We start from the raw sequence: 22,592 nt of genomic DNA, 5'->3' as shown, positions 1-22,592 counted from the left end.
TGACCAATTCTATCTCCACCTCATAGCAAAAACTACAACAACTTTGCACTCTCATTGGCCATTGTTAACTACTACAGACAGTAATAGTTGTTATGCAGTTAATCTCAAAACTGAAGGTTGTTGTGAAGATCCCAAAAACAATGTCACCTCCAAAGCTACAAACTTTCCCTGCTTTCTATTTATAAATTACCAAACCTAAGTGCAAGGTAGTTTAAAAAAAGAAGAAAAACTGTTTCTGCAATCCTTTAATCCCTTCCCATTTCTCATAATTTTCCCAGAAGTTCCTTCGGATTTTCAAATATTTACACCCATTTTTTTATTATTAATTTTGGGTTTAATTATGTTTTTAGTTTCTGAAATTTGGAATAATTATGATTTTGGTCCTAAATTTTAAAAAGTTTATTTAATTTCTCAAATTTTGACTTTAACACTAAACTTTAAAGACTAAAGTAAGTTTGTAAAATTTAAAGTCTAGGATTTGAGGTTTAAAATTGGGTTTAATTTCTCAAAATTTAATATTTAAAGAATAAATAATATTCTGAGTAGAAAAAAATTAATTTAAGGGACCGAAATCAGAATTACCTCAAATTGCAGAAAGTAAATTCATAATTCAACCTCAAGTTTGGAATTTAAGTTATGAGCTACGATACTCAACACGCCTCTTAAATAGTGTGTCCGTGTCGAATTGATGAAATGTTTAATTCAAAAAATATTTGTTAAATTTTTAACAATTATAGCACCGTTCTAACTTAATTTTCTAAAAACTCAAACAATAGGAAACAAATCTTTTTGAACCAATCATAAGAAACATCTTTCTACTACTACAAAAAAAATTAAAACATACTAATACACATAAATTTTTATTGTTAATTTATATAATTCATAATTATATAATATATAATTAATGTCTTATATTCTAGTTTTGTTACAATAAAGTTGGAAAGATTTTAAAGAGTATTTGTAAATATTATTTTATTCATCAGAGTGGCGCAGCGGAAGCGTGGTGGGCCCATAACCCACAGGTCCCTGGATCGAAACCAGGCTCTGATAAAAAAAAGTAACTTTATGTAACTTTATATTTTTCATTCAATATGGACATGTTCTTGTTCCTTGAAAATCTTAAATTTGAAAAGGGTTTTATGAAAAAAAAATCTTAAAATTCATTACATACCCCACGTCCATCACTTTATAATAACTTCGTGCATTATGCATAGTTTGTAGCCTTTATATGTAACACCATGGCTATGCTTTCTTTCTTTCCATTTCTTTAGTGTTTTCCAATCACATCTATTTGACTGCTTTTGAATATATCCTTCTTCTCAAATACTTATATCACTTGTCTCTAACTTTTCTTTTTCTTATCTTTTCAATGTTTTAACACCTATCTATCAACACATAAAACATCTCTCTTAATGATGAAAAGTAATTACAAACACATTTTTCACTTTTTTATCCCATTAACTTTTCCATCATATTACATTATCACTTTTTTTCTCTGGATCTTCAACATTACTTTTTTTCTTGGTAAATCATTTTTTTCATCTCTTTATTTTATAGTGCGGTTGTTATAAACAGAGTTCATTGTAAACTTTTCATTTATAATGTATATTTTGTAGTATCTATGCTATTCTATATATTTTGCTTTAAATATGAATATCTTTAAAATCTCGCCTACATGTGCTGAAAAGCAGTGAAATATGTCATCAAACTTCTGGATCAATAATGTCAGGTCATTTCTTAACTCACTGTGTTTTCATTAGGTAAGTTAAAGTTCCACATCCATTTTTATAACAGTCCCTTCTACACCTACCAAAAATAAGAGCCTTTTTTTCTCTCTAACTCTCTTCTATTTTCATGTTAAGTATGTGACTTGACACTTTTACTAGGGTTCAAAATATGTAACTAATTGTATAAGGCTATATTATAAGCAAATATAGGTGTTTATGGTGTTTTAATGGTTTACAAACTAGGGATATGCTATTGATAGGAACAATAAATACACACAGATGATGAATCTTGTATTTTAAACCAGACATAGTGAATACAGTTACTAATTTATATCATTTTACCACATTTCCAGAAATCCAATACATCAAAGACACAACATGAAAAGCCAACTAGTACCATATTTAAACCACAATAAACTTGAATCCAAATCACAAGTTTTTTTATTTAATTTAACTTGGATTGCAACCAAAAACACCAAGTGGAATCCACATAATCTGAAATGAAACTGAGATAGTAATATCTTCATGAAGTCACTCCTTCAATTTTAGTTGTCACTCCTGTTAGGTTTGTCTGAATTGTGCTCCACCTGAGACATGTTTATGCAATTTCTTTAGGAAAAAACAAAGATAACATTCTTACAGTAAAAGAGCAAATTCATCAAAAATCCTGTACATGGTTGCTATGTTACCTCAACGGCAGTAGCAGGTTCCCAATCATTGGTTGCTGGATTGCACTTGCAAGAATGATGGCAACCAGTGTCATTATCTGGTTCTATGTGAAAGTTTTTCCCACTTTTCTCTACTTTGATAAATCCTGTTCCAGTCTGTGGATGACACACATATTCATGAATTGTTTAACATCAACAATAAACTATACATATTGTATTTAATATTATATATAAGTCTTTGTATCTTTTATTCATTCTTTTCTGAATCTACAACAACAAAACTCTTTTTAGATAAAGTGGATCACATAAACTACACAATAGTATTTCTTTCTCTATCTTTTCTTTAACCATTTCATGGTTCAAAGTCATACAGTGTTAGATAGTCCATTATAAGGTTGGCTAACATTCAATCTAAAATTTCCATTACAAAGAAGCATGGTTTCAATATTTTGCGATCAAAATCACTATAACAAAAAGAAATTAAATTAATGCAGAGATGTATTTATGAGACACAAAATATATTGAGAATAATGCAAGTGGGTTTGGAGTGAATACCGTATGGTGGTGTTTGTCCACACTGTTTAGATCTTTGTAATACTCTGTTTCCACAAATTCTTCTGTTACTTCATTCCCACTGTACACCAATTTCTGGATATAATTGAAGAGTATAATGAAAATATCAGAAATATTGACATAAAGTTCAGTTTTGCTTTGATCAAAACTGAAACATTTGTATATAATAATTTACCTGCATTTTTCAAGTCGTTTAAAAAAAAGAATAAAATTGACATTATAACTAGAATGAAGAGCAAATGCAAAGTAAAAGCTATGTTGCTATTCAATTACAAATTGTTCCACATGAATTTGTAAAAAAATAAAAAACTATCTTAAAAATGCATAAAATGCATAAAAATTACTACCTTCTTTCCAAATTATGTACAACTCATAGATTAGTAATACATTTTTTTTATACAATTTTACAAGAAAATGTCTCATCCTTTCAATAAATACATTATATTTACCTCACTCACTCATTAACTATTCAGACAATGTGCTCAAGGACAAATTAGAGAAAAAAAAAACATATAACATGGAAAAATGTTATATGATCAGTTATTGACTCCAATAATTATTGCATGAGAAGTCAAACATATCTAAGGTAGAACAAAATTAAAGCTATAAAATCAATAGTGTCTCACCTTACAAATAAATACCAAGATCTAGCTTATATAAAAGTAAATTAAAATAAATATAAACTGTTTAACCCAAAGTTCTAAAATCAGAGATGGATCATGAAGCTAATGTTAAAAGATTTGTTGTAGAAAACAATGAAAATTCTCACATCAACAAGCGTTTGTAGTCCAACGGTTAGGATAATTGCCTTCCAAGCAATAGACCCGGGTTCGACTCCCGGCAAACGCAAAACTCTTTGTTGTTTTCTATTCAAAACAAAACTTTTTTCTTTGCCCAAATCTTTATAAAAGTGCAGAGAAATTAGGTTAAAAGTAAAATGAAGTTTCATAAAAGAAAAGGTGAAGAGAAGTTGAAAATGGGGGAACCTTTTCTTGAGGATCATTCTCAAGGAGTTGGAAGTGTAGCAATTCTGGGATAGAAGATTGTTGAGCATTGGAAAAAGTATCATGATATTGAGTAGAATAGTCACTGCGTTGAGGCTTGGTGTGGCGTTTTGGAGCCACCCCATCAAAGTAGTCTCTGGTTTTGGCCTCTAAGCTAGCTTCTTCCTCTGCTGAGAGATGAATGTCACTCCTGTTTGGCCTTGTGTTGCACTCCATTTTCCTCCTAACTTCTTCACCAACCTTACTTTTCTTCTCTCAAAATCATGGAAATTGTGTGTGAATGTGTGTATTTGTAACATTTGGTGGGTGAGTAAGATATTTTTTGAGCTCAAACTTTTGGGGTTGGTTGTAAGAAACTTAAATGAGGTATGAGAAAATATCTGTTTGAAGGACCTTTTTCCATGAAAAATATCTAACAAATCTTATCCATTTGGTGGAACACAAGGCCAATTATTAATTGTAATGTAAGAGTAAAATAGTACTGTTATACTTATTACTTCAACTTTGTTATCTGCATCTAATCTTATACCTAAAAGTAAAGTTGGTATATTTGATAAATGTAAAATAATATAATCAAATCATAAAACACCACTTAAGAATCATTTTATTAGTTAATAATTAATTCAAAGTATATATAATATTATATTTTAATATAATAAGATTTTGTTTAATTTAATTTGTATGGTTATTATTGGATTGAGAAAATTAGATCTAAAAAGCTAAGAGTTCGTGAGTGGGACAATATATTATAGGTGGTTCGATAACGACTCGATAGCAGATGGCACAAACCAACAAACACTCGTTAGACTTTAAATGACTCTAATACCATGTTACAAAGTGTACTTTAAGCCTAACTCAATCCTACAAAATCGACTCATGGAGTGAGGTTTGTATCCACTTATATACAATGAAATATTTTCATATCTAGTTAATGTGAAATGTCCAACAAATTCATCGAGCAATATTTACTATGCTACACTTTTCTTTTTGTATAATCTAACCCAAAAAATACTTTCACATTTTTTCTTACCAAACAACTTGATGAATTTACTGATCATTCTCTGTCTTCCTTTTTGTTCACTTTCTTTCCCAAGCTAAAAGAAAAAGTCTGAAAATGCAAAGTTGTAATTTTTTATGATGGAAAAAGAAAAATGGTTTGAAGCACTTAGTTAAGGTGTCTGACCCCATATGACAGCTCCTTTGAAAAAGGACAAAATCATTCGCAACATAAAGTACAATGTTAAAACCTCTAATTGTAATTGTAATGAGTAATCAAACGAATTTAATAGTGAATTAAAGCTTTAATTGTAATCTTAGTAGTATGTTTGACGAAATTATTTTCTCATTTTTTTTAACTTTATTCTTTTAATTTTTAATTATCTACAGTTTTGATGCGTATTTTTTTATACAATTTTAGTCATGTGTGCTTTTATAAGATTTTGAATTTTTTTACATAACTTTGATTGATTATTTTTAATTATAAGTAATTGTTTTAACTTTCAATTCAATTGCTTTTTTGTTACTTGAACATGAAATTATATCGGAGAAAAATACATAATCCTTGTAACATTTTGTATAGAATTAAAAATGGTAGCACTAGCAAGAATAAAAGTGATAGTTTATATTTTTTTTTATTAAAACTTTAACAAAGTTAAAATTTGGAATCAAAATTATGGATAATTAAAAGATAAATGATTGAATTATGAAATAAAAGTTTAGAGATAAAAAAAATTGTGATTTTTGTAATTTTTTTAGAAAACATTGCATCTAATTTCCACTTTAATTACATCTGGAAATTTTGAAAATTTCCATATGTACGTTATTTTTTTAGGGGGATTAAGGAAGGCTGTGAGAGCACTTCTTCCCTAAAATTTGAAGTTTATTTATTTTTTTAATGGTGTAAGTTTTTCTTTAAGACAGTGCAAAAGTTATGTACTATTAATTAGCTCAAAATTAATGTAAATATAATTTTAAATGTTAATTATGGAATTTAAAAATAATAATAACTTCCATATATAATAACCTATAATAAAAAAAATAATTATTTACTGTATAATTGTATTTTGAATTAAATTCTAAATAGTTTAACAACCTCATAAAAAAACTCTAGTCTTAATTAACAAAGTAAAGTAACTTGTTAACACATGACTGAATATATAACAGGATAAGATAGGATAATTATTTTATTATATATTTTATTTCGGCAATATAATATAATAATGTTATTTCTCATTTATTACGTGTTATTGTATACTTCCTATTAGAAAGATGTGAATTAGGTTAATAGGGCTGACAAAAAAGTGTTAATAGGATAAACTCTTTATTAATCTACTTGTAATTTTAAGAAAAAAAGGTAAATATATAAATAAAATAATATCATATAACTTTACTAATATTAACTTACATGATGGTTTATATTTTAATTTGTATTTAACGTATTATAATAGCTTACATGTATTTGTATTATAATTATCTGAACACATAAACTCAAATCACCTATTTATTAAAATTAAATAATAATAATAATTTAAATACTTTTAGATATTAATTATAATTTCAAAGTATATTTTTTAATAGGAAAGTATTTATATAAATAAAGAATAAATTTACATAATAAAAAACAAATAGGCAAAGGATATTACAGCTAAGAATATGTTATTGTCTCCACACAATTCACTGTATCCTCTTATCTCATCACATGCCATGCTTTCTTATTTCATCCACACAGTGCTATACATAACCACCACCCACCACCACTCTAACAACCGTGACTCACGGCCCTTGCCACCGCACGCTGCCAGTTTAATCCGGCAAATGCATTGTTATATTATATAACAGTACATTTTAATATTGATACTGTTATTTTTATTAATTATAAAAGAAAATGGTCAGTTATTCCTTTTAGATTAATGATATAAAAAGGCCATTATTTATTTTAAAATTAAAAAATATGAGTGAATATATTGACTTATGAAGTTAGTTATAGCTCATTATAATTTTAGTAATTTCAAATAGGCAATTATAAAAATTAAAGAAAATAAAGAATCCAATCATATTTTTTAATTTAAAAATGTAGTTAAAGATTTGGAATATTAGTGGTGACGGAGATGGTGATGGTGCGCACCCTCCTCGTGGGTGGTCTGACACTGTTCACTGAATCCAGCAAAGTCACAGTCTTGCAAGACTCACGCAGCACGTGTTACCAATATCCATTTCTAATTTTTTTTATCCCACTATTATTATTATTATTATTATTATTATTATTATTATTACAGAATCATACTGGTATATGGGTCCCACTCGCATTCACTTCCTTGCCACCATTTCTGAGCTTCACTTCTCTCTCATTCTCAGTGGCGTCTCTGTCAAAGGCGAACAGAAACGCATCTAGAGTGCACCCATGACGCGAAAGGTCTCGAATTTCTCCGATCTGATCCAAAGGGTCACAGCCTCCTGCCTCCTCCACCCCCTGGCCACCGCAGCATCCGGCAAGGAGGACGACAACTCGCCCTACGACTCTGAGGAGAACAGGAACGAGGAGTACGAGGAAGAAGAGAATGAGGAGCATGAGGAGGAGGAGGAGTACGAGGAAGAGAGAGCGGTGGGGCCTTTGAAGGCTCTGAAAGTAAAACAGATGGAGGGGCTGATGGAGGAGGTGTTCGAAACCGTGTCGGCGATGAAGAGGGCTTATGTGAGGCTTCAGGAGGCGCATTCTCCGTGGGACCCGGAGAGGATGCGGGCTGCTGATGTGGCGGTGGTGACGGAGCTCCGGAAGCTCGCCGTGCTGAGGGAGCGGTTCCGACGGAGCGGGGGTGGGGAAGGGAAGAGGAAGGGGAGGAGGAGAGGTGGTGGGGTGGCGTCGGTGAGGGAGGTGGTGGCGCCGTACGAGGCGGTGGTGGAGGAGCTGAAAAAGGAGGTGAAAGTGAAGGATTTGGAGGTGAAGAATCTGCGGGAGAAGCTTGATAGTGCTGTTGCTCTCTCTAGTAATGGGAGTGGTGAAAAGAAGCCTGGGAGGTCCTTGTCTAAGAGGAAACTGGGAATTCAAGGTACATTCAGCAATATGCATGCCACACTTTTTTTAATATAATATATGGAATGTGGGCGTTTAGATTTAGATGGATGGAATATTGAGAACAAGATTCAAAAGTCTCTTTTTCTTATATTTTCTTGCTTTGAACTTGGAACTGTCTTCAGTTGAAGGTGTGAACTGTGAGAAACGATTTTGCCCCAAACCTGTCATTAGATTGTGTTTAGGTAAACATTTGCAAACTTGATCTTCAATTAACTTGATTTTAGTTGAGATGATCTGATTTATATTTGGATGTTTTATTCTAAAAACAGGTTAGTATGAATATTCAATATATATAAAAAAATTCAATGCAGTCATTTTTCATCGTAGAATATGTGAAAAATTACCTAAAATTATATTGGCAGACATTTTAACGTGATTTTGGATTATCTGCATGAATCCAAGCACTCCACCATAGTTTGAAGTAAAATTTATTTTAAGTGATAAAAGTAGCTTTGTGTAAGGTTACACTGAGTTTTAGATAAAAAAAAAAAAAAAAACTTGCAATAAAATATCCAAATTCCTCTGGCCCAGACTAACATTGTACACTTTGTGAATGGAGGTTCTGATTCTGTAAATTTAAAAAATGATTTGTGCAGCAATTGCAGCAGTACCAAGTCCAGAACTGTTCGAAGCAGCAATGGTGCAAGTGAGAGAAGCGTCAAAGTCCTTCACATCTCTGCTGCTGTCTTTGATGCACAATGCACATTGGGACATAACAGCTGCTGTTCGTTCCATTGAAGCTGCTACTGCCTCAACTGAGAAATACCACAGTACTTCTTCAACCACATCCATTGTGTCAGCTCACCATGCCAAGTATGCCCTTGAATCCTATATATCCAGGAAAATCTTTCAAGGGTTTGACCACGAGACTTTCTACATGGATGGAAGTCTCTCCTCCCTCCTCAACCCTGATCAGTTTCGACGGGACTGCTTCACTCAGTACCGGGATATGAAGTCCATGGATCCTACTGAGCTTCTTGGAATCTTACCAACTTGTCACTTTGGTAAATTCTGTTCCAAGAAGTATCTTGCCATTGTCCATCCAAAGATGGAGGAGTCCTTGTTTGGGAACTTGGAGCAACATAGTCAAGTCCAAGCAGGAAACCATCCCAGAAGTGAATTCTACAATGAATTTTTAGGGTTGGCCAAGACAGTGTGGTTACTTCACTTACTGGCATTCTCGTTGAACCCTGCACCTAGTCAGTTTGAGGCAAGTCGAGGAGCTGAGTTCCATCAACAGTATATGGACAGTGTAGTCAAATTTTCAGGTGGGAGAGTGTCAGCTGGTCAAGTTGTAGGCTTTCCGGTTAGCCCTGGATTTAAGCTTGGGAATGGGTCTGTTATAAAGGCCAGAGTTTATTTGATAGCGAGAACATAAAGTTTTTTTCTGAGTCAAAGTTCTTATGCACCACCTTGCTTTTTTACATTCCATTAATTGGTTTCTAGAATACTAGGAATTATTTTTTGAAATGTAAAAAAAAGGGAAAAAAATAGAAAGGGTGTGAAGCGAAAAAAGAGGATGCAAATACAATCACTCTTTAGGGAGTCGTTTTAAAAAACACTAATTAGAGTGAGATAAATACTTGCCTCGCAGGACTCATGGGCTGTTTATGTAATATGAAAAATCCTCCGGCTAGGGAATTGATTTTCAGGTGATGACATTGTTCATTCTCAGAAGCTTTTTTTTTCTTTCTCTGGATATTTGACTTGCAATGTAGATGGAGCCAGAAAGGAAATTTTTTAGATTCGCTAAATCGAAAATTATCCGGGATTTAAATAAAATTCGTCATCGGTGGTGATACCCCTATTATTTAAATTAAGTAATAAGTTATCGAGACTCTAAATAATGGTTTGAAGACATGTTTCATTCAATTTGTCTATTCAATGAGTCGGGAAATAGGCAATTTATTTCCCAGAAAAAGGTACATGACATCGATCCATTACAGTGTAGGTCTTTCAAGTAAATGTAATTTCAGGTCTATGGATGGCTAAGAATGTTTGAAACTTTGAATTGTGGCGTTCACATAGCACAAGCAGGAGACAATCATATACAAAGGTAATTTGAAGGTTTATTCATTGACTAAATATATGAAGCGTGATGTCCATCCACACGGAAGAAGTGGGAAATAAACGTAGAAAGACCACCTTTCTTGTAATGAATTTGCTGTGCTCATCTGATAGCACTCAACCGAGAACAGAGAAAGAACACTAATTTTCCTTCGTGAATATCAATCATGAAGTAACACCAATTAACCTCTCAAAACTCTTTTCGCCTGCCACATGAATCAAATAGCACTTTCAATATCGATGAGCAAATTCATATAGTCATGTACAATTTCCTGTTAGATGAAGCAGTTTCTCAAAACAACAAATGATACCATCATGCAAAAAGCAGTCTTTCTGTAAAATTCACAAGGCTAGTTTAATGGGAAAAATTCACAAGGCTAGTTTAATGGGAAAAATTCACAAGGCTAGTTTAATGGGAAAAATTCACAGATGTCTTCATTCATACAATGTGAGTCTTGAAATGTGATTTGAGTTCTCTTAAGATAGCATGTTAAGTGAAAAAGTAATAGGACCATTCTAGACGGCTATGACAAATTGGTAAAATTCATACAACATTTCATTCTGATTAAGGAGACAAAATAAGTTACAGAAAGCTATTTTCTCTAAAAGACTTGTAATGCTAGAAGCTGAAGCTGAAGCAGAAGGGGAACAATTCATTGAAAATATTGATTAGACTACGGCAAACCTAACGTTCACTTGCAAGTTGCGTGCTTGAACATACAAAAGGGGCATAAACCTTAAAGCAGGGCATTTGTAAGTGGCTCGGGGTGCAATACGATATATAAATTACAATATAGATAACTAACAGCATTGCCAAGATAAAATGCGTATCTTACTTGTTCAAAAGTAAGAAACATAAGCACATTCCAGGCTCCTACTCGACCAAAATTTGGAAGGAAACCTTTATAGAAAGCCAAAAATCCCTGCAATACATTTGTGTCATGAGTTCAAGCTGTGCAGAGAAAAGGACAAAGTATATGCAGACCTTCACGTCAGCTTACTATCAAACGAACAAGCTAGTGGCAACTGTTAAAAATATTCAGTTTGTTCAAGGATCAGAACAACAAAGATTGCGGATATGGAAAACCACATTCATTGTATGGGGATTAAGTGCGCTGTTCTATAGCCTCTGCGCTGCTCTATAGCCTCTTTAATTATGCACCGAAAAGTTTGCGTCCGGTCTCCCAAATCACCTCAGATAATTAAGATGATAAATATAGTAATGAATCTTTCAATTTATCAAAAAATTGGACTAACAAATAAAAACATAGCAAGAAAAAGGTTATGATTATTGTAATACCGTGGTTCAAGATTTTAAACAGCAACTATAACAAAGATAAAATAAAATAAAAATAAGGAAATTCATAAACCTCATTAAGCAAAGTCTTGACAAAGCAATCAAATGTGCTCTTGTAGGTTGAATCCCCCATCATCCTGGATTTCACCTGAAAAGTTATGGGCATGGTTACAAGTCATCACCTGGCTTCATAAAAGAGTGTGCTTCGTCATAGAAAATTCACCAATATTGTAAGGGAATCTGGCAATAGTTCTAGAATTTCAAAATACCAAGTTACTTATAATTTCAGAAGGATGATTATGGAAGAACATAGACAGAAGTACTGAAAGTAAATTTCCCTTGTAAAAAGTGTTTGGGTTACTTTTGGTAAGATCCAGTGACACTGTCAACTTTAGCTCTCATCCAGAACCAAAATGTTAAACCAAAAGATTCAAATTGCACCATTTTGAATATTTGATTCCCCTTACTTTATTTTTGGTTTCTTTTCATTATAAACACAACTGTTATTGCTATCGATTTGATCTTCTTAAGCATAAGTGCAAACTGCAGATAAAAAAGGGGAGAGGGGTGGTGTAGCACCTACCACATCAACAGGAGAACCAATTAATACGGCAAAAAGACCTGCCCCTAAACCAGCAAGAAGGTGAGTATAGACATTGTCCATGAACCCTGGAATTTTCAAAATCGTCTGCATAAGTATAAAGAATCAGAGCAGCATTGCAATTTGTTGGGAAAATCAATCCAAATTTCCAAGCATTAATGATAGTAAGTGGAAAGCCAAGGATGCATGTTTCTAGACTCTAGGTGAACCCACTATCATAATGAGCTGTATAAGAAAAAGTGGGATAATTAAAGCCCACGAAGTTTCTTTTATAAAGGAAGCCCTCAACCTTTGCTATATAAAGGGATTATGTGAAGTGAGAAGTTAAATAGTACGAGAGAGGAAGAGAGAAAGGGAGGGAGAGGGGTGGTCTTGTAATGGAAAGGTTTCTAAACTTGTAAATGTAATGAAATAGTAGATGCAGGCAAGTGCCAAATCACGTCACGTAAATTTATGTTTTTCGCTATTTCTCTTCTTGTGGTATTGTTTTGTGTGTCTCATACCTCTGATCCTTATTGTGTGTGAAAGGGATTTTTTTCCCAACATTAAATTTTATGTAGGGCTGTACTTCGAAGTATAGCACAAATCCAATTTAGAATATCCAATAATGTCATTACCCGTTTCACTTGATCATAGCTAGCTAATTCAGCAGCATTTATAATTGCATTCCTTGCTATGTTTGGCCCAAGCCCAGTCCACAAGGCCCCTATTCCTTCCTAGTTTCACAAAAACAAATATAGAGAGAATTAGACTCAATTAGTATATTTTCAACATAATCGAAGGAGCAAGACCCAAAAAAATCATAAGAAAGGCTTACTTGTCTCAATATAGTTAAATACGCATCTATAGCACCAGAATAACGCCTAGGTACACCAGATGGGAGTTGACCTTCAGATTGAAGCCTAACTTTAACAAGGTCAGTTGGATTAGCAATCGTGATTGCTAAAGCACCTATTACAAGTTTTAAAAAAACTGAGTCAGTGACAGCAATATATAATATAATACAAAATACACACACTCATATATATGTATATATCCATGGGAATGCTAACTTCCTGACCTTTGTGCAGAAGTAGAATTCTCCACACCTTGAATTGGATAAGGAACCATTTTCTTTATTTAGAAGGAAAATACAACTTGTGAGCATATCTTTTAATTAAAAGGAAAACAAATCTAATTAATTCCCTTCTCAATTTTCTTTTATGTTTGCACTTCCCATCCCTCCAATTATTAGCCTTTTCTTTTCCAACTTCTATTATCCAATTGTAAAATCAATAACTTCACTCTAAATCTACATTTTTCACATTTATGATAAAATCTTGTGCTACAATATGGAGATGAAGAAGTTTTTTGATAAATACAAAACAAATAAAAAGCAAAGCTAGAATTTTAATTTTCATGTAAATGGGAAAAGTGAACATAGTTCAAGCATCACTTGTGATACAGACCAACACAGAAAATAAGAGAAAGGAGGTAAACGTGGTATATTATTGATACTGAAAAAGGGAAAATACAGTAGGAGGCTACTGTCCAGAGCTATGCTCCTATAGAGAATTAGCATTCTCCATTCTGCAAAACTGCAATATTCTTTCTCCCCCCCCATTCTCATGCTAGGCTGTGCCTATAAGGATACACGCCTCACACACCCACAAATCCCGTAACTAACTATCACCCAACCTTTTCTTTCTATCTCTCTCTCTGCCACCTCATCATGCTCTGTTAGCCTTTTCAATTCTGTTTCTCCTAGTGTACACACGCCATATTCTAGGCCTATGTAAACCTGGATCAGCTTGAACATTCTTTTGGGCCCATGAATCATTTTGGGTTCTATCAATTCCACCTTCTTGAGATACAACCTTGTCCTCAAGGTTAAAAGCGGGAAATTGATTGAGAATTGTGAGTTCATCTTCCCATGTTGCTTCATCTTTTGATTTGCCTTGCCACTTGATCAAACACTGCTTCACCTTGTCGTCCTGCCGAGACTCTGTTCTGCTAGCTAACACCAATTCTGGTTTTGTTGTCTCAACAATTTCACCAGACAGACTCTCAGGAAGGTCTTTCTCCACCTGGCAAGTTCCCACTGCTTTCTTCAGTAAGGACACATGAAATACTGGATGAATACGTGAGCTGTCAGGTAGTTGAAGCTTGTAAGCAACTGAACCAATGCATTCCAACACTTGGAAAGGTCCATAAAATCTAGCAGACAATTTAGGATTGATTCGATGAGCTACGGATTGCTGTCTATGTGGACGTAATTTCACAAAAACCCAATCCCCCACTTCAAATTTCTGGTCATGTCGCTTCTTATCAGCTTGAGCCTTCATCCTAACTTGTGCTCTGAGTAAGTGGTCTTTTAATTGTCGTAACGCTTCATCCCGGTCCAACAGCTCCTGCTGAACAGCCTCTACCTTAGTTTCTCCGACAGCAAATCGAAGTAAAGTTGGGGGTTTGCGTCCTTAAACGATCTCAAATGGGGTGACCCCAATGGACTCATGAAAGGTAGTATTATACCAATACTCCGCCCAATGCACCCACTGGATCCATGTTCGTGGCTGGTCAGCAATAAAACACCGTAAGTACGTCTCTAAGCAACGGTTAACGACCTCTGTTTGTCCATCCGTTTCGGGATGATAAGCTGTACTCATGGTAAGGTGAGTTCCCTGCAACTTGAACAACTCCTTCCAAAAGTTGCTGACAAAGATAGGATCGCGGTCACTTACAATAGACTTCGGTGTTCCATGTAAACGAACCACTTCCTTGGTAAAGTGTTCTGCTACCACTCTAGCTGTGTACGGATGCTTGAGGGGAATAAAATGAGCATACTTGGATAGGCGGTCCACGACCACAAACACCGAGTCAATTCCCTTCACCTTTGGTAATCCATTGATAAAATCCATGGATAAGTCATCCCAAATTTTTTCTGGAATAGGTAGAGGCTGTAATAATCCACCGGGAGTGGTTGCCAAGTACTTTTGCCTCTGACAAACATCACAACTCCTGACGTATTCTTGAACAGCTCGTTTCATCCCTATCCAATAGATGTTGGCAGCCAACTTCCTGTAGGTACGGTAAAAACCCGAATGCCCTCCTTGAGGGGTGGCATGGAATTCGTGAAACAGCTTTGGGATCCACATGGACTGAGCTGAAATTACTAAGCGCCCTTCATAGTATAAAACCCCTTCTCTATATGAGAAACCAGGTTTACTTGTGGTATTTGCTTTGAGTGCTGCAATGATAGTAGCCAAAGCCTCATCTTGATGAACCTCCTCCATTAACTGCCCTCCGTCACTCCACACAGGGTAAGAAATTAAAGAATACAACTCCCCTGTCTCGTACATTCTGGACAAAGCATCTGCCCCTCCGTTCGTGGCCCCTGGTTTATAAACAATGTCAAACTGGTACCCCAAAAGCTTGGCAGCCCAATTCTGTTGGTCCATGGTGGAAATCCGCTGATGCAATAGCTGCCGCAGACTCTTTTGATCAGTATATACGATAAATTGCCTACCTAACAAATAAGGGCGCCAGTGCTGCACAGCCAAGACAATTGCCATCAATTCCTTTTCATATGCTGACTTTGTCTGATTTCTTTCACTCAAAGCCTTGCTAAAAAAAGCCACAAGTCTGGAATTCTGCATAAGAATTGCCCCTACTCCACAGCCCGAAGCATCACTTTCAATGATGAAAGGTTGTGAAAAATCAGGTAGAGCAAGAACTGGGGTTGTTGTCATCTTTATCTTCAAAGTGTCAAATGCTAGTTGAGATCTAGGATTCCAGGTGAATCCATCTTTCTTGGTCAGCTCCGTCAGGGGACGTGCTATCCTCCCGTAGTCCTTGACAAATTTCCGGTAATATCCGGTAAGTCCCAGAAAGCCTCGCACACCTTTCACATTTTTGGGAGTTGGCCAATTGATGATACTAGCAATCTTGGCAGGATCCATAGTCACCCCTTGTTGAGAAACCACATGACCCAAATACTCTATTGAACACTGAGCAAAAGCGCACTTCTTCCTGTTGACAACCAACTTCTGGTCACGTAAGATCCTCAACACTGTGGAAAGATGCTGAAGATGGGATGGCCAATCGTGACTGTATACCAGTATATCATCGAAGAAAACCAACACAAATCTTCTAAGCATGGCTCGAAACACCTCATTCATTAGGGACTGAAACGTAGACGGAGCATTCATCAGGCCAAAAGGCATTACCAAATACTCGTAGTGCCCCTCATGTGTGCGGAACGCCGTCTTGTGGACATCTTCACCTCGCACCAACACTTGGTGATACCCGGATCTGAGGTCAAGCTTGGAAAAATACATAGCTCCGTGCAACTCATCAAGCAACTCATCAATCACGGGAATTGGAAACTTATCCGGCACGGTTGCTTTATTCAAAGCCCTATAATCCACACACATTCGCCACGATCCATCCTTCTTCTTCACCAGAATAACAGGGCTAGAAAAAGCACTCTGACTGTGGCGTACTAACCCTGCTTGCAGTAATTCTTTGGTCTGTTTTTCTATTTCATCTTGGTGATGATGGGAATAGCGATAGGGTCGAACATTTACCGGACCTTGTCCTTCCAACAGGTTGATTCTGTGTTCTATTTGTCGCCTTGGTGGTAGTCCAACGGGCGTTGTAAAAATTTCTGCAAACTGCTCCAATAAATAGTCGAGCTGCTGTTTCTGAATTGGAGTCAAACTCGTCATCTCAGTGGTATGTGCAACTCTGTTCTGGGGCACCAATTCAGAGGCAAAAAACCATTCCTCAACCCACTTACGTGTGTTTCCCACAAAGCTTTGTAAAGCTATTTGTGCAGTATGTTTTGTGCTCTGTCCCTGTACCATGACCCACTCTTTGTTGTGTTGGAATCTCATGGTCTGCTTTCCCCAATCCACCACCATTTCTCCTAAGGTAGCCAGCCACGACATGCCCAAAACCACATCAATGCCTTCTAAATCAAACAGCAAGGTATCCACAAATAATTTAATTCCCTCTAATTCAATTTCCACCTGCTTACATTCTCCTCTGGCTACAACCTTAGGACCATCTCCCAAGCGAATTCTCATTTCCTTAGTGAGTTCCACTTCCCATCCCATGGTTTGAACCAACCTCTTAGAAATGAAGTTGTGTGTTGCCCCACTGTCAACTAAAATCACAATGGGTACTCCCTTAATTGCACCTTCCAATTTCATTGTCTGGGGTTGAACAGTACATGTCTGCAGGATCAATACAGTGCATTCACCATCAATTTCCAGGTTCTCTTCTTCCATCTCCGTTGAAATCAAAGCCTGCGCTTCACCTTCTTCCTCAGATTCTTCTAACACCATTATCCTCAATTGTTTATCCGGACATTGGTGAAGGGGGTGAAATTTTCCCCCACACTTATAGCATAACCCTTTCTGCCTTCTTTCCAAAAGTTCCTGGTAAGGAAGATGGCGGATTCCACGATCCTTCTGTGTTGCACGTGATTTTTCTGTCGCTGGTAGCCGCCCCTGTTTTTCATCGTTGTTTTGGATCATTACCCAGCCTTGACCCTGTTCAAGGCCCACAGAAACTGGCCCATTCATAGTGGGGTGGGTCGACTTATTGTATTGACCAGACTCATACTCGAATCGGGGACCCATACCTTTCGACCCAGTGGCAACCCGATTGCGACCCTGCAACTCGTTCTTTACTGCCTTCGCCAATGTAATGAGGCGTGAACGTGGCAACGGCCCCATCGCACGCATACTCCTCACTCTCGCACGAATATCATCGCGCAACCCATGGATGAAATACCCAAAATATTGTTCATCTGGTAATTTTGGGATCTGGGCTATTAAACGTTCAAATTCCAGAACGTAGGTGTCCACTGAACCATTCTGCTGGAGTGAAGACAATTGTTCAAAGACATCTCCCTCACTAGTGCTTCCATAACGCTCCAGCAACTCTTGGATGAGTTTCTCCCAAGTCAAACCAGAATCCAGATGCAGCAGAGAATTGAAGAAATGAATTGTAGATCCCTCCATACAAAGATGGGCTAAGTTCACTCGTACCTCAGGACTGGTTTCCATGACATGAAAATAGACCTCTGCTCTAGCAATCCATCCAGCAGGGTCTTCACCAGTGAACATCGGCAGTTCGACCTTCTTCACTGATTGACGAAACTCGTCCAACAGTTCTCCGTTCAGCTTCAACCATCCTGAGCCAAACGTCGGTCCGCCGGAATCTCCTCTTTCCTCACCGTTCCGATTCTTGTTTCCGCTACTGCCTGTCTCCTTGTCTCCATCAGTCCGCTTCAATTGCAAACTCTGGCTCAGCATCGCCAATAGTTGTTCCTGGTTACTCTCAGCCTTCAATTGCATTGTGTTGAGTGTTGCACGTAGGTTAGCAACTTCATTTTCCAGAGCAGATACTTTGGCTTCCATCTTCTTCGGTGGCATTCGTCAGAATTGTCACACCTCCTAGCACTGCTTTCTTCCTCGCAGATCCGGCAGGTCGGACCAGTTTGATACAGACCAACACAGAAAATAAGAGAAAGGAGGTAAACGTGGTATATTATTGATACTGAAAAAGGGAAAATACAGTAGGAGGCTACTGTCCAGAGCTATGCTCCTATAGAGAATTAGCATTCTCCATTCTGCAAAACTGCAATATTCTTTCTCCCCCCCCCCCCATTCTCATGCTAGGCTGTGCCTATAAGGATACACGCCTCACACACCCACAAATCCCGTAACTAACTATCACCCAACCTTTTCTTTCTATCTCTCTCTCTGCCACCTCATCATGCTCTGTTAGCCTTTTCAATTCTGTTTCTCCTAGTGTACACACGCCATATTCTAGGCCTATGTAAACCTGGATCAGCTTGAACATTCTTTTGGGCCCATGAATCATTTTGGGTTCTATCAACTTGCCTTTTATTTTATAATATATTGTTTTTTTGTCCTACTGAAACCAAGGAAGATGCTAATTTCCCCCACAAGGAGAGAATGTCAATGAATGTTAATCAATCTGAAATGAAGCGGTATAACTGTTCAGAAGTACTCACCAGTAAGCAGAGCAGCCAGGATCATATGGTATATTGGAACCTCTCCAACAAATGCACTACCAACAAGAAATGTTTTGACCTGTTCATGGTGCAGTTCATATGTACAGCCCATGTTCCTCCAATCACAGTCTTATTCAATGAAAGTTAGATATATATAAATACTCACAGGATCATATAACCCGATTCTTAAGCCTCCATATAAACATTGGCGATGCAAACCAGGAACAATTCCTTTCCACAGAGCTGATATACCCTCATCTCTAGCAATGGTCTTAACTGTGCCCAGCAAGCCCTTGTATTTAGGTAAACCGACCTCAGTATCAACCCCTACCTTCTTTTGTAGTTGAAGCCTGACTTTAGCAGTGTCCAGAGGAATGGTACAAAACTGCACAAAAGGAAATTATTAGAATTACTTTCTCCAAGGCATGTTTTTAGCATAAATTTCCATAGCAGTTGTTGAAAAGAATATTGGCATAGAGGCATTTATTTATCAATGATGTAACTTCAAAAGGCAGAAATGAAACATGTAAAAAAACTTGAAGCACCATAACTAGCTTTTTTAGAACTTAAAAGATATGCCCCGTCAATGTAAAAGTTTTTTACACTGCTAACTAACTAGTAATCATCCTTGATAAGACGTCTAAGATGAAAAAACCTATAACTAAGAGAATGTGTCAGGTAACCAGTCATGCCAGACTATCTGTATAATAAGAGCATCAAGGATCAACAATAACATGTATTAGTGAACACACCTTAGTAAGATTTTGACTCACATTCACTTAAAACTGGAACCCGTATGTAACCTCTCTCCATTCACTAGGACCCCTACATTCTTTCTTCCAGAGACACTCATTTATGAGTACTTAGACACCATTTTTTCGCTTGATGAGCGATGTCATATTCACTCTGCTCACAATCATACTTAAGGTGTTTAATATCAATTCAAATGAAGTACTTTAAGCAAATTTTAACCGAGGAATCAATCAGAAATCATTATCATTGTTAGTATAACTCATAAAATTATTATTATTATTATAAAAATCAACAAGTTTGTGTTGTAATTGGACTACAGCACCGAACTCTTAACATTTTCGGTGTGGACACACTATTCACTCAAAACTAGATGCAAGGAACTTTATATAATTCACATCGCCTGGTGAACACCGAGCACAATTTGACGTTTCACAACTGGTACACAGACAAATGAACTTGATAAACTCAAGTCACGCGATCCTTTTTTTTTAAGCCAATGACAGATCAGTCCCATTTTATTTTCAACAAGTAATTCACATTAAAACTTTCTTTTTTCAAGAAAAGGTGCAGAGAAAACTCTGCTGCGTGTTGAAACTCCTGAAGCCGGAATACACTAACATGAATACGCATTAGATTGTGCGCACAAAACAGGAACAAGTGAGATTGGAATGGCAAATGTATGGTACTTAATTTATTAGCTCCACTCTTTTATTTCTTATTAGGGTGCCAATCTGGGTTTTTGGCCCTTGTAAAAAGCCTCACGCGATCCTTATTTATCATTTTTTTGGCTTATAAATGTACGGATTCAGTTTCTATCCAAAACAATCGGAAATGCCAGAAGCTACATTACAAGATCCAAATGCTGAATCGAAACCGAAAGAATTGGTTAAAGAAGGAAGGTTACCTCGGCAAAACAAGCGGCGAAAGCGCTGCAGAAGAAGGCTATAGAGAACGAAATCTGGTTCGGATCTGACATTGCTGAAGCTAGCTAAGCAGTGGAAGAAGAAAGGGTTGGATGTGAGAGTTTAAGAAGTTGAAGAAGACTAGTGGCATTAACGCAACCACTTTCGTTAATCAGAATCTACTTCAAACCAGTTTACAGTTAAAATTAATATATAGTGTTAACTTTCACACTCCAAGAGAGGGGAGAAATTGATTTGAGTGATAAGAAATCTGAGCTTTATATCACGAAAATATAGTTGTTGACAACTGTCTCTTTTATAGCAACTATTTTTTTTCAATTGTTTTTCAGCCCCTTGATATTTTCAAGTAAAACTTTACTCTTTTTTCAATTAAAAATAAATAAATTCTTCATTTTTTCATGGAAATAAGTTTATGAAAAACTTTAGATTTTCCCATAATCATGGTTTAAAAAATACATTAGAAACTCATACACAATATTTAAAAAAATAAGAAAGGAATAAAAATATTAGAAAAAAAACATAATGTTTATTGATTGTGTCAAAACTTGTGTTACATCAATGAAATATATAACTTTTATATCTAACACATTATAAAATATAAATATTTAAAATAAAATAAATAATAAACTGATGTTGTGTAAAATGAGAAGATAGTGTAATTATATCTATACAAATCAAAACTGTGAACTCTCTGCTAGAAAAACAATAATATAACTAAAATGAAATATTGATCTGAAAATATGAAAGAATGTTATCGGTATAAAAATTATAAGAAAATGAGAAGAACCTAATTATTTAAGTAATAATTTAAAAAAAAAAAATTCATTCACTCTAACAGAGTTATATGTTATCATTTTTTGATTTTAATAGTTGTTATAAGCAATTTACATTTTACAAAAATAAAAAGTTATTTATGGTGTTTTATTAAAAAATATTACAACTAAATAACACTCGAATACATTAATTTAAATACAATATCCACCCAGTATTACCTATACTAAAATACGAAACATTAAAAATTTATAATTAAAAAAAAAACTCTTAAACTTTATAATATGATTGAATGAGGAAATTTCTATGGTGGTTTATTTTAATAAAAAATTGAAATGTTTTCGTGTATATTTAGATTAAAAAAATGAAGAGAAAACAAAATATTAAATATTATGACTTGAGTTAAAATTATAAAATTTTAAATTTTAGTTAAAAGTACAAAATTTAAATATTTCGTAATTTAAAATTTTCATGTTTTTATTTATTATTGTTATACTGTTTTTGATTTATAGGTCAACTTTGATTTTGATGTCATTTCTTTAATTAAGACCGATATATCATCGACTTGATTTTTTATTTTATTTAAAATGTTAATAAAAAATTAAAGGAAGAAATGGATCGTATTTAATTTATAGATATTTTAATAAGTAAAGTCAATTATTATTTATCTAATATATATTAAAAACCTTTTGATTAATCTTTACTACAATTTATTTCGACTTAATTATGAAAATTATTAGTCAATATCAATTAAAATAATAAAAAAAACCGTGACTAACAAAATTTCAAAAAATAACATTAATCTATATTGATTGAAATAATGATAATTAATATTAATCTAAAATATCATCAAATGATATAATTTGAGAAAAATCTTTATCAGTTTTAGAATAAAATAATAGAATTGACAAGAAAAAACTTTAATCGACCCTAAATAAAAAAATATTATTAACTAATATTTTGGAACAATTAAATATTTTAATATAAAAAATAAGAAATTGAAATTTTTATGTAAATAAAACATTAAAAAAACTTTAATTTAAATTTAATATATTTTTTAAGAAATTATGAACTTGTTAGAATATATTAATTTTGTGCTACTTGCTTTA

General features: G+C 34.9%; 4 protein-coding genes and 2 non-coding genes across 7 annotated transcripts; 3 read left to right on the top strand and 3 right to left on the bottom strand.

The window, feature by feature from the left end:
- Window positions 1-978: 978 nt before the first annotated feature.
- Window positions 979-1,050, top strand: TRNAM-CAU (transfer RNA methionine (anticodon CAU)). The gene has a single exon. It is a non-coding gene; the product is annotated as a tRNA-Met (tRNA).
- Window positions 1,051-2,035: 985 nt separating this feature from the next.
- On the bottom strand, window positions 2,036-4,400 carry LOC137831431 (uncharacterized). Its single transcript, XM_068639102.1, has 4 exons — window positions 3,955-4,400; window positions 2,951-3,043; window positions 2,417-2,551; window positions 2,036-2,314 (listed from the first exon to the last, which is right to left on the bottom strand). The coding sequence occupies exons 1-4, from the start codon at window positions 4,186-4,188 to the stop codon at window positions 2,273-2,275; spliced, it is 504 nt and encodes a 167-aa protein (XP_068495203.1). The 5' UTR covers window positions 4,189-4,400; the 3' UTR covers window positions 2,036-2,272.
- Window positions 3,746-3,817, top strand: TRNAG-UCC (transfer RNA glycine (anticodon UCC)). Its single transcript has one exon. It is a non-coding gene; the product is annotated as a tRNA-Gly (tRNA).
- Window positions 4,401-7,266: 2,866 nt separating the features above from the next.
- GIL1 (glucose-6-phosphate isomerase, putative (DUF641)) lies at window positions 7,267-9,712 on the top strand. Its single transcript, XM_068639100.2, has 2 exons — window positions 7,267-8,018; window positions 8,641-9,712. The coding sequence occupies exons 1-2, from the start codon at window positions 7,373-7,375 to the stop codon at window positions 9,420-9,422; spliced, it is 1,428 nt and encodes a 475-aa protein (XP_068495201.1). The 5' UTR covers window positions 7,267-7,372; the 3' UTR covers window positions 9,423-9,712.
- Window positions 9,713-9,891: 179 nt separating this feature from the next.
- On the bottom strand, window positions 9,892-20,996 carry LOC137831430 (mitochondrial uncoupling protein 2). 2 transcript variants are annotated; one of them, XR_016521495.1, is made up of 9 exons: window positions 20,694-20,978; window positions 19,203-19,421; window positions 19,037-19,115; window positions 12,827-12,960; window positions 12,627-12,725; window positions 11,992-12,077; window positions 11,482-11,556; window positions 10,948-11,034; window positions 9,892-10,317 (listed from the first exon to the last, which is right to left on the bottom strand). XR_016521495.1 is itself a non-coding variant. In XM_068639101.1 (9 exons), exons 1-9 carry the CDS (start codon window positions 20,763-20,765, stop codon window positions 10,294-10,296), a joined length of 894 nt encoding a protein of 297 aa, XP_068495202.1. In that variant the 5' UTR covers window positions 20,766-20,996; the 3' UTR covers window positions 9,892-10,293. The 2 variants fall into 2 exon arrangements, 1 of the variants encoding a protein (XP_068495202.1); XM_068639101.1 differs by having other exon boundaries at window positions 11,992-12,096; window positions 20,694-20,996.
- Window positions 13,719-14,456, bottom strand: LOC150027304 (uncharacterized). The gene has a single exon (XM_090303381.1). The coding sequence runs from the start codon at window positions 14,331-14,333 to the stop codon at window positions 13,719-13,721; it is 615 nt and encodes a 204-aa protein (XP_090159507.1). The 5' UTR covers window positions 14,334-14,456.
- Window positions 20,997-22,592: the final 1,596 nt, after the last annotated feature.

Source organism: Phaseolus vulgaris, chromosome 6 (assembly GCF_051622355.1).
Source record: "Phaseolus vulgaris cultivar YP4 chromosome 6, ASM5162235v1, whole genome shotgun sequence".
Classification (NCBI taxonomy): Eukaryota; Viridiplantae; Streptophyta; class Magnoliopsida; order Fabales; family Fabaceae; genus Phaseolus; species Phaseolus vulgaris.
The sequence above is the reverse complement of the archived record's forward strand: the minus strand, read 5'-3'. Positions and strand labels throughout refer to the sequence as shown.

Coding starts and splice junctions, on each gene's coding strand:
- LOC150027304 (XM_090303381.1), bottom strand. CDS start 14,333: ATGAAGGCTCAAGCTGATAAGAAGCGACATGACCAGAAATTTGAAGTG.
- LOC137831431 (XM_068639102.1), bottom strand. CDS start 4,188: ATGGAGTGCAACACAAGGCCAAACAGGAGTGACATTCATCTCTCAGCA. Junction 3,044..3,954: donor AGAATGATCCTCAAGAAAAG/GTTCCCCCATTT, acceptor AATTATATCCAG/AAATTGGTGTACAGTGGGAA. Junction 2,315..2,416: donor AACCTGCTACTGCCGTTGAG/GTAACATAGCAA, acceptor AACATGTCTCAG/GTGGAGCACAATTCAGACAA.
- LOC137831430 (XM_068639101.1), bottom strand. CDS start 20,765: ATGTCAGATCCGAACCAGATTTCGTTCTCTATAGCCTTCTTCTGCAGC. Junction 19,422..20,693: donor TCGCCGCTTGTTTTGCCGAG/GTAACCTTCCTT, acceptor CCTTTTGTGCAG/TTTTGTACCATTCCTCTGGA. Junction 12,097..12,626: donor GCTATGATCAAGTGAAACGG/GTAATGACATTA, acceptor ATACTTATGCAG/ACGATTTTGAAAATTCCAGG.
- GIL1 (XM_068639100.2), top strand. CDS start 7,373: ATGACGCGAAAGGTCTCGAATTTCTCCGATCTGATCCAAAGGGTCACA. Junction 8,019..8,640: donor GAGGAAACTGGGAATTCAAG/GTACATTCAGCA, acceptor TGATTTGTGCAG/CAATTGCAGCAGTACCAAGT.